Below are 11,709 nucleotides of genomic sequence, written 5' to 3' on the forward strand. Positions count from 1 at the left end.
ACACAACGTTTTACCTTTTTAGTGAACGTAAATGTATATGATTTGTGAGACATCATATGTAGCAGGAAGATTACATTCACATCACTATAACTCTATTATCAGTAGGGACTATAACACATGCTGTCATGATCCTCTCAACATTGGTAGACAGATTGCACTTCAGGCAGACACTTTTTAATATTAAATGGTAAATGAATAGAAATTGGCATGAACAATTGCCTCGAAATGTGGGTACGCTTTTTATCAGCATAGGACTAAATTATAAGTCTGGGGCACCCCTGACATTGGGCCTTAGACTTCTTTAGCATCAAGCTGTCAAGCCTCTAAGAACTTGTCAGTGAAGAGTGATGATGATCAGGTCACTACCAGCATCACAGTGGCCTTAAGATAGGAGGTCTGATTCAGATTGGTAAGAGTCATCAATAGATGGAAAAATCAAAGGGTAGGATGGAAGGAGATTGGAAAATAGGGAATAAATCACAATCTGGAGGGAAATCAAAACATCGATTGTGGGTCAACAGACTGGTGATTTTGTTTGGGGGGGGTAATGTTCTACTGAGCTGGTTGGGGTAGAGATTAGAGATAGAATGGGGACAATGTCTGATGGCAACTTTATTAATAAAACGTGGGTTGGGAGAAGCAATACTGCTCTTCCCGGCTCACTGTTCCACACTCTTGCTCACCTATACTCTCTTTCTGGTGATAACCAATATGGAGAGATTGTACATGTATTAATGCTGTTATTTGCACAGGCATTAATCTGGTTCTAAGACTGTTGGTGAAACAGAAACCAAGATAAAAGTTTATTAACTACTCAGTCTTCCAGTTTCTTCCACACACAAGCCCCTCTTAAGTTCAGTTTAAAATTCCCTACTTTTCATTTATCTACTAAGAACTAAAGCCTTGGTTTGCTTTTTTTAAAAAGAAAGCTGTGACACAATTCCCAGTGATTGATGTATTTGTCCTCCAAGATCTTCATGTTATTCTACCCAGAATATTTTCTGCATTTAAATCTACCAAACATTTTGAATAATTCTGTTGAGCAAAACCAGGACTTGCAAATTCTTTCACAGTAAATAGCAACAGCAGCATTACAATATTTGTCCAATTTTAGTTTTTCCATATGAAATAACTGTATGAAGACCGGTATTCCATCACCAAGTCACCCTTTATTTACATCTGGATAGTATATAACACTGACCCAGTTAGTACAAAAATATGCTCTTAGTGTGCAAAACCCCGATACTCCTTTTTATTCTTTTTGTTGTTGTGACACAGTAAAATAGAGACATTGTGTAAAGACTTCATTCTATATTTTTCCACCACGAGGAAAACACCCATGTGTTAATAACCCCAACCCTCTTTATATCTACCAAGTCAATTAATTCATCAATCTGAATCACCTTAACTACTCACTTTATAAGTGATCTCTGGCAGTTCCATGTTTAAGAAAATATTCTTTCCGTGTGAGTGGCAACAATGGAAGCTACTAAGTTGTTCAACAGAATGAACTACATGTTGTCTTCAAGTCTGTACAACAGTACAGTTTTCTGATTACGATTCTGTTAGTTGTAAATAACGAAAAGTCTCTTTTCATTTTATCTTTGCAAAGTATGTTACTAACATTAGTTTACACCCAACACATGTTTTCGAGTACTTAATTTTGTAAGATCCTGTCTAAAGAACAGCATGGATGGTACACTGAAACTAACTTGAAATCTTGTTTTCTCAATGTAATATAAACCAGTTTACCTGCAAGTTATTAAGAATATTCTTGCTTTTCTCTGCTTCTGCATTCTGTTGATGCTGTTGATGTGCTACTTCTTTAACTATCTGGGAAAGCGAAAGCTCTGTGCTTTGTCTTGTCATATCTCAAAAAGCAAAGAAAATCACCAAATATGATTAGTATGTCAGTTATGTTGCATTTGATTTATTCTACATAAATGGACTTAACATGGTATGCTACAAATAACATTTAAAAGTGTGAATTCCCTCAAGTGCAGGTAAAAGGGATTAGTCTAATTTGGTGTTTGTTGGTCAGCATAGACACAGTAGGCTAAAAGGCCTTTTCTATGCTGTATGAATCTCACTACTTTTCATGCACGTATGACACTTAAACAGCACATGAAATCTACTAAGTGAAGAAATTCAAATGTGAGTTGTTTCTGTCACTTTACTTATTTTCAAAATACTATTGGCTAAATTTCCTTTCGGTTTTTGAATCTTCTGTAATTTCAGAGTCCTTAGTAGTTTTATTAGGATTGTCAGTGTGAGAGGCATTTAATAGCAGTTGCAAGTTTCTTGGGTTTCCACCATCAATGTACTCTGGACAATTCAGACTAAGATTCATGATGCATAATTATTACCAGGATGACTTGGTATATGGAAAATGAGGTGTATCTGATATGGAAAAGACTGATTCTGAATTCAGATTTCTGCAGCGTCAAAATGCTTTTCAACACTTTTTTTTAACCTTGCCTTCAAATACGTAGACTTGCTCCTCAAAATGTCAGACTGCTGCCAGATAGTTGAATTCTCCGTCATTATAAGTTAGACAACAGTTATTGCAAGAGTTATCTCAATACATGTCAGGAGTGAAATCTTCTATTCTATGTAACAAACTCTACTTATGAACCTTACTTTCTTCCACTCAGTATATTGATTGTTTTCATATACTACATAAGAATACATTAACCCTCTTTGGTCCCAAATATCCATACCAATCATCATCATTTTAGTGAAAACAACTGTACCACAGATTGCATCCCTTCCATATACCTCTACCATCCAATAATAACAAAGAGTTATGTCAGTGTATCCTCTATTTCATTAGAGAACATGTCCTCTAATTTTCTTTTGTAATGCATGATCAATTTGTTTAAGTGTGCAGGAGTTTGTTCATATGCAACTTAAAGGGACCAACACGTAAGCTGCTTGCATAGGAATTTTGGGTTGCTGTGTGGCCACAGAGCTTAGAGGGAAAATTGGTGCCTTATGGCAATTTTATCCTGGCAGAGATATATTGATGTCTATACATTTGAACTATGCTCCTAAAAAACTTCACTTTTCCACCTTCCTTCCAATGCCATGGTGTTCTAAGGAGGAAGGTTAGAGACTTGACAGGCACTGCTACTTTAAGAGATGGCAGTATCAGGTGGATGGTCTCCTTTCAACTAGGTTATAGATTGATAATTCAGATGGCTGGTCTGATGTCAGCTACCAGAACTGAGACACAGCAGTTGACATGGTATATAAGCAATAATTCGCAGTGTGCTGCATTCGGTTCCCTATTGCCTCCTGCAATTCTGACATAAAGGTGGAGGCACCAATTGGTCTCTTTACACTTCTTGGTTATCTTACTAAAGATTCAAATTAAACTGCCACTTGCTCTATTGACTCCTATAAAGAAAACAATTTTTTATGATGTTACTGCAGAAATGATTATGCTTCATCTAATCATTAGAAACATAGAAAGCAGGAGAAGGAATAGGTCATTTAGCTCTGTTGTTCAATATGATCAAGGCTGATTATCCAACTCAGTACTTGTCCTTGCTTTCGCTCATATCCTTTGATCCTTTTACCCTAAGAACTATACCTAACCCCTTGAAAACATTCAATGTTTTGGTCTTAACTGCTTTTCTGTGGCATGGAATTCACAGGCTCACCACTCTCTGGGTTAAAAAATTTCTCATCTCAGGCCTCAATCGCCTATCCTGTATACTTAAACTGTGATTTAGATTTAGGCTTTGGCTCTGGAGTTGTTGCTCATTTTCAAATATTAACCAGATATACAGGTAACATGATCTCTGGGATGCGTGACTCTAAATCTATTGAGTCCTCTCCTTTCAAATAAAAAAGAATTGGTATCCAATCTTTGGGTTCACTCCTGCTCTGTGAATTACTGAGTGTCACATCCTCACTATTACTATCTAATTCCCCCTAGGTGAATGTCTCTAAGTTGATACTTGAAATAGAGGATGCAAATATCATAGACCATTGGAGTGAATTATGATAGAATAACATGGGCACATGGAATTGCTGCAATTGATGAATGATCTAATCATTGTTTTCTGTATATAATTACTGCGCATCCTGCTTCTGCGCTGAATCTGTGGGACAGGATGGCATAAGCTAAGAACGGGGAGTAATTGTCTCAGAGAAATCAAGAAGATGGAAAAAGGGGCCAGAAAGCTCTGACTATGTGCTACTTTGCATTGTGACAATTACTAACGCAGACAACGTTGTTAACATGGGAAGGCATGGTGGTTCAGTGGTTAGCACTGCTGCCTCACCGCACCAGAGACCTGGGTTCGAATACAGCCTCGTGCGACTGTCTGTCTGTGTTGAGTTTGCACATTCTTGCCGTGTCTGCATGGGTTTCCGCCGGGTGCTCCAGTTTCTTCCCACAGTCCAAAGATGTGCAGGTTAGGTGGACTGGCCATGCTAGGTGACATCCTCAGTGCTTGGGAGCCTCCTGTGAAGCGCTTCTGTGATCTTTCCTCCGGCATTTGTAGTGGTTTGAATCTGCCGCTTCCGGTTGTCAGTTCCAGCTGTCCGCTGCAGTGGTCGGTATATTGGGTCTAGGTCGATGTGCTTATTGATTGAATCTGTGGATGAGTGCCATGCTTCTAGGAATTCCCTGGCTGTTCTTTGTTTGGCTTGTCCTATAATAGTAGTGTTGTCCCAGTCGAATTCATGTTGCCTGTCATCTGCGTGTGTGGCTACTAAGGATAGCTGGTTGTGTCGTTTCGTGGCTAGTTGGTGTTCATGGATGCGGATCGTTAGCTGTCTTCCTGTTTGTCCTATGTAGTGTTTTGTGCAGTCCTTGCATGGGATTTTGTACACTACATTGGTTTTGCTCACACACGCAGATGACAAGCAACATGAATTTGACTGGGACAACACTACTATTATAGGACAAGCCAAACAGAGAACAGCCAGGGAATTCCTAGAGGCATGGCACTCATCCACAGATTCAATCAATAAGCACATCGACCTGGACCCAATATACCGGCCACTGCAGTGGACAGCTGGAACTGACAACCGGAAGCGGCAGATTCAAACCACTACAAATGCCGGAGGAAAGATCACAGAAGCACGTCACAGGAGGCTCCCAAGCACTGAGGATGTCACCTAGACAGGGGACGAAACATCTGTAACACAAATTCCCAGCTCGGCGAATAGAACCACAACAACGAGCACCCGAGCTACAAATCTTCTCCCAAACTTTGGCCATGCTAAATTACATATAGTGTTCAGGAATGTATGGGTTAGGTTTGTTAGCCATGCTGGGTTCCGGGGGTGGGTTTTGGAATTATCTTTGGAGGGTTGATGTGGACTTGTTAGGCCGAATGGCCTGTTTCCACATTGTGGGGATTCTATTAAAATAATACCTTCTTCCACAAGTGCTAAGTCCCAACGAGCCATATGAACTTGCCCTAGAAGGTGCCATATGGATGCTCCTTTTAGTGGCCTGCTTTATATGGGCATCAGGTGCTAATTTGACCTTCAAAGAGCTTAAGTAAATTAGGATAAAATTAGTATTTCTACTTAGTATTTCTAGAAGTGTGTTCCTCTTTAAGTACCCTCATCTTACCCAAGAAAGTCACCTCTTTCTCTCTTAACCCCATTTCCAATACTCTGCTGACTATTGAGCTTATCTTCCCAAATAAGCAGATGTCCTTGGTGGTTCTCACTCTTCAGGTGTTGTCCCTCTCATGTTGAAGTCTGTGGTCATCACTTCTCTTCTCAAAATGTGGGAGATTAGAAATGTAGTTTCTGCAGGTGGGGGAGGGGGTGTTGTAGGGGGAGGGGAAGGGGAACATTACACAAACGGTCGCGGGATTCTTGCAGCATACTTAAGGCTAAGATTTTAACAAATATAGAGGTTTTTGTTTAAGAAATAGTTTTAAACTAAGAAATAACTTTAAAGTGTTGGAGTTGACCACAAAAGAAGCAGCAGGGGCATTTCACAATAAAGCTTATAGTATGATAAGAGAAACTGGATAAAAGAACAAGCTGTAACAAACAAGGAACAAAGAATGCAGACATACAAGGACAGCAGGATGGCCAGATAAGAAAATAACTAGAAAAAAAAAGTGAGGTAATCAGCTTATGATAGGATGGGAAAAGGGAGGCGTGATTCCGCAACTTGCAAACTGAATAAGAATGCTAACATGCTTTGTTTTCCCGTGCATTTCTGCTTGATTGCAGAGGCGTCCGGTACTTGCAACGCTGTAATAAATTGTTCTTGTTTCCAAGGCTTTGTCTCAGGCTGATTTGTGAGTGAGTTCTGTTTCTCACAATTGGGGGCTCGTCCTGGATCCAAAACTCTGACCGCTCGACACTCTTGGGACGATGGGGGAGGTGCATCTCGCCGATTTCGGTGACCTCCAACTCCCTTGCTTGTTGTTCGTGGTTTGGGTGAGTACGGTCCGGACTGGGAGACCCTGGAAACAAGGCGGGCAGATGTGGCGGTTTCGGTCGGGCAACTCTTGTGCACAAGACCCAGGTAGGGTAAGGTCTTAAAGGATATATCCGGGCGACCGGGGGCAGTGATATTTGCCACGGGACGGGGCGCACCGAAACGACCAGGTAACTCTGTGCACAGACCAAGGTAAGAAAAGAGACCTTTAAGTATTGTCTTGGTGGTCGGGACGTACGGAAGTACGGGGAATTGGCGATATATAAAATAAAGCATATGTCAATGGAAAACACCCATGTCAGAAGGGCTAGTAGCTGAAGGGCTACTGAGGGTGCACTTCATAACTAACTTATGGCCAGACGTCCAGAAGAATATTCAAAAGCTAGAGGAGTCGTTGCGGGAAGCTCAAAGTGTCTGTGAGATATGGTGTCTCTGTGTGTGTGTGTGTGAGAGAGAGAGAGAGAGAAAGAGCTGTACAGCTAGTAGAAAGTTTAACCCTTTGTGATTCCGTTTGAATGCACATTTGTTTGTTGGTGATTGAATGTTTGTGCTTTGTTCCCTGGAGCTTGAGATCCGAGACTGTTTTGAATCTGATTTCTACTATGGAAATTTTAACATGATTTCTTTTAAGGTTAAGGATTTTACAGATTATGAAATAAAATGTTAACTCCTGTTCTTTGTACAGGTCATGACTGCCTTACTATCAGTTTCTAACTAATCTCTTTTATCCTTACATAAAAGTGTTACATGGAGAACACTTGAAGTCTCAAAATGCATATAATTGGTCAGATTAATCAGACGAGTAAGGTATCTAGTTAGGACCCTGAAGGGGGTGTGGAAGAAGGTGACACTGGACCTCGTTAAGATTACTTAAATTAGCAACAATGGGAGGCACGGGGAGTTGCCTGTGTAACGATCGATCTGTAAATAACGTTAAAGGGGAATATATTCCGCCCGACAGTCCTTTGGGGAAAATGTTGGGTAATTGGGAACACAACTCCGGACGTGGGAGAAAGTTAAGGCCACAATGATAAACTATTGTTGTTTTGTTTGGACTAGAGAAAGTATTAAGGCGCCTGGTATGTTTTTGGCCCAAATATGGGTCCGATGAGGATTGGCTGTGTCAAGATCTTAATATATATGTCAATCGAAAAGAACCGTACAGTCAAAAAGAGTCCGATTATGCGGCTTGTTGGATAGGGAGTGCGGGAGTAAAATTATGTCCCATGAATACGGAGGAATCAGGGAAAGAACAGAAAAAGAATGAACAAGGGAAGCCACAATGGGATCCCTTAACGTGTTTGCCGTCCCCATATACTACTCCCCGGATCGAGCCTACAGCTCCCGAAGTAGAACCGAGTCCAGACACAGAAAGGGGAACAGACCCTGAACTAAAAGATGCAGAACTTAGGGGGCTCAGAATCACTCAAGCCACCACACGTAAAGGAGGGGCAGAGATAATGGAAAATATAAAATTATGTCCCTTACGAGAGGTGCCAATTGGGGAAGGTACAATTGGATATGTAAACGCTCCCTTAACTAGAAGTGAAGTTAGGGTCTTTAAAAAGGAAATGAAAAGTTTAGTAAGGGATCCGGTTGGACTAGCCGAACAATTAGATCAATTCCTAGGGCCTAATTTATATACCTGGGGAGAACTGATGGCAATTTTAGGAACATTATTTTCAGGGGAAGGACAAGGTATGATTAGGACAGCGGCTTTATAGGAAAGGGAAAAGAAGCATTCAGTTGGGGAAGAAGGGGCCCCAGTAGAACAGAAATTCCCAAATGTTGACCCTCATTGGGAAAATAATGACAGAGAAGTTAGGGAGTCAATGCGGGATCTACGAGAAATGGTAATATTAGGAATTAAAGAGGCAGCACCTAGATCACAAAACTTTGTTAAGGCCTTTGAAGTACGACAAGAGAAGGATGAAACCCCTTCTGCATTTCTTAAAAGGCTCAAGGAGGCCATAAGGAAGTATTCTGGAATGGATCCCGATAATCCGATAGCACAGGGACTCTTAAAGGTCCAATTTGTAACTAAATCATGGCTGGACATACAAAAGAAATTACAGAAATTAAATGGGTGGAGTGAAAGACAGATGGAAGAACTGTTACGTGAGGCACAGAAAGTGTATGTGAAAAGGGAAGACGAGAAGTGGCAGCAGTAGAAGAAATAACAAAAAGGAGAATGGGATCAAGGGATAACAGGAAGGGTAGGGGAGGACAAGAAAGACAAAGGTCAGATACCCGGGAAAGGAGGCAACAGACAGGGTGTTACCATTGTGGGAAAGTGGGGCATTTTAAACGGGAATGCCCGGAATTAGCATGAGAAAGGGAAGCCATTTCCCTAATGACCTTAGATGAAGATTAGGGGAGTCAGGGGTTCCTTCCTCCTGAGACCCACCGGGAACCCTTGATAAATTTAAAGGTGGGACCTGAAGGGGAGGAGGCAGTATTTTTGGTGGACACGGGAGCGGCATGGTCATCCCTAAGTCTTAGACCTACTGGTGTTAAATTGACTAAGGAGTATCTTAAGGTTTTCGGAGTAAAAGGCGAAGAATTCTTGGTGCCTATTTTTGAACCAACCCTAATTAGAAGAAATTATGAGGAAGTAATAGGACAATTACTATATATTCCTGACATTGGAAGTAATCTATTAGGTAGGGATTTGATTATATTGCTGGACTTAAAAATTGGGGTGGAGGATAGTGCAGTAACTGTAACGATGGCTATGTTAACACCTAGTGAAGAAAAGCAAATCAGCCCTGACATGTGAGCAAAAGCGGATAACACAGGCATCTAAATATTACTCCGTTGGTGATTATGTTGACTCGAAAAGATGAGACGGTTCGGGTTAGACAATACCTATATCGTTGGAAGGCCGTAGAGGTCTGCAACCAGTTATAGATTCTTTGGTAAAAACTGGACTGTTAGAACCATGTATGTCGCCCTTTAATATCCCAATACTGCCCGTCCGCAAACCAGATGGAACCTATTGATTGGTGCAGGATCTTAGGGCATTGAACCGATTGGTTCGAACACGACACCTGGTGGTACCTAATCCATATACTTTGCTAGGCAAAATACCGTGTAACCACCACTGGTTTAGTGTAATAGATTGAAAAGATGCATTCTGGGCTTGTCCTCTGGCCCCACAAAGCCATGACATGTTTGCTTTTGAATGGGAAAACCCATACATTGGTAGAAAACAACAGTTCCGATGGACGGTACTTCCCCAGGGATTCACAGAATCACCTAATCTATTCGGGCAAGTACTGGAACAGGTCCTGGAACAATATAAAATGTCTCGGGGAACGTCATTGTTACAATGTGTGGACAATTTACTTGTATCAGGACTAAAGAGAGATAACGTGAGTTTAGCCACCAATAGACTGTTAAATTTCCTAGGGCAACATAGAGAAAGAGGTGAAATACTTAGGACACCTTATTAGTGAGGGCACTAGGCGCATTAACCCTGAGAGAATTAAAGGAATAGTAGAACTGCCCCTTCTGACCACCAAACGAGAATTACAGACGTTCTTGGGGCTGGTGGGCTATTGTAGATTATGGATAGAAGCATACGCCCAGAAAACGAAGGGGTTATATTACAAATTGACAGAATCTGAACATGAAAGACTGCACTGGACAGAAGAGGAAAAGGAAGGGTTACATGAGTTGAAACGTAGTCTAATACAAGCTCCGGTGTTGGCCCTTCCCTCCCTAGATAAACCATTCCACCTTTTTGTGACAGTAAATGATGGAGCAGCCTTAGGAGTGTTAACCCAGAAAGGAGGGGGAAAGAGACAGTCCATTGCCTTCCTGTCCAAGATCTTGGACCCTGTCTCGAGAGAATGGCCTGAATGTATACAGGCAGTAGCAGCCACTGCCATACTGGTAGAGGAAAGCCGTAAACTTACTTTTGGAGGGGCGCTAGTCGTTAGTACCCCCCATCAAGTTAGAACTATGTTAAACCAAAGGGCAGGGAGATGGTTGACAGACTCACGAATCTTAAAATACAAAGCCATCCTGATGGAGAGAGATGACTTTGTGTTAGCAACAGATACCTGTCTAAATCCAGCTACCTTCCCATGGAAGGGAGAACCTCTGGACAAACGAGAATTAGAACATGACTATCTGGATATCATTGAGTATCAAACCAAAGTTAGACAGGACCTAAAGGATGTCCCCTTACATGATGGGGACAGACTGTTTATAGACGGGTCATCAAGAGTAGTACAAGGAAAAAGACACAATGGATGTGCAGTAGTGGATGGTAACGAGAATCGAACGGTTGAGGCTGACCGGTTGCCGAACACATGGTCGGCCCAGACTTGTGAGTTGTATGCATTAAACCAAGCTTTAAAACAATTAGTGAACCGAGATGACACGATTTACACCGACTCTAAATATGTCTATGGGGTGGTACATACCTTCGGAAAAATATGGCAAGAATGTGGACTAATCACGGGGAAAGGAATTGATACATGAAGAGTTGATAGGACAAGTTTTGAAAAATTTGGAATTACCCCGGGAAATAGCTATAGTCCATGTACCTGGGCATCAGAAGGGGAACACTCTAGAAGCAAGAGGGAATAGGCTAGCAGACAAGGCAACCAAAGAGGCAGCTATGAGCCATACAGTAACAAAAATACGGGTTCTCACGCTCATAGTGGAGTCCCCTTCTGTGAACCTCGTGTACACGGAAGAAGAGGAAAAGGAATTCCAGGAAATAGGGGCCACTAAGACAACCCAAGGAAGATGGATCCTCCCGGATGGAAGGGAGTTATTAAGTAAACCAGTCATGAGAAACATCCTAACCATCTTGCACCAAGGCAGTCATTGGGGCTCCCAAGCTATGTGTGACATAGTGTTAAGGAAGTACGGATGTAAAGGGATATACACATTAGCCAAGCAGGTATGCGCAGGATGCCCGACTTGCCAAAAGACTAATAAGAAAGTAATGAGAGGGGGGCCAAGAGGTGGAAGAAACCCTGGGGTAAGACCTTTTCAAAGAATACAGGTAGATTACACAGAACCCCCAGTAGGGAAACAAAAGTACTTATTAGTCCTAATGGATCACCTAACTGGGTGGGTGGAGGCATTTCCAATGTCCTCAGCTACCTCGAAGGGAGTAGTGAAAAGTGTTTTAGAACATATAATTCCTCGATATGGAGTGGTGGAAAGTAAAGAATCAGACTAAGGTAGCCATTTTACCTCTAAGATCCTACAAGAAGTAATGGCAGGATTAGGAAGCTCTTGGGAATTCCACACTCCTTGGCACC

General features: G+C 41.7%; 1 protein-coding gene across 1 annotated transcript in view; it reads right to left on the reverse strand.

The window, feature by feature from the left end:
• ccdc122 (coiled-coil domain containing 122) overlaps positions 1–1,869 on the reverse strand; it is a 56,902-nt gene extending 55,033 nt beyond the window's left edge. The window contains exon 1 of the mRNA XM_043701505.1: positions 1,753–1,869. Within this exon, the coding sequence (XP_043557440.1) occupies positions 1,753–1,869 (117 nt within the window). The remainder of the gene's footprint in view (positions 1–1,752) is intronic.
• Positions 1,870–11,709: the final 9,840 nt, after the last annotated feature.

The sequence above is a fragment of the Chiloscyllium plagiosum genome, unplaced genomic scaffold (assembly GCF_037043375.1).
Source record: "Chiloscyllium plagiosum isolate Xiang-an unplaced genomic scaffold, Cpla_swu_hap1 HiC_scaffold_12, whole genome shotgun sequence".
NCBI classification, from domain to species: domain Eukaryota; kingdom Metazoa; phylum Chordata; class Chondrichthyes; order Orectolobiformes; family Hemiscylliidae; genus Chiloscyllium; species Chiloscyllium plagiosum.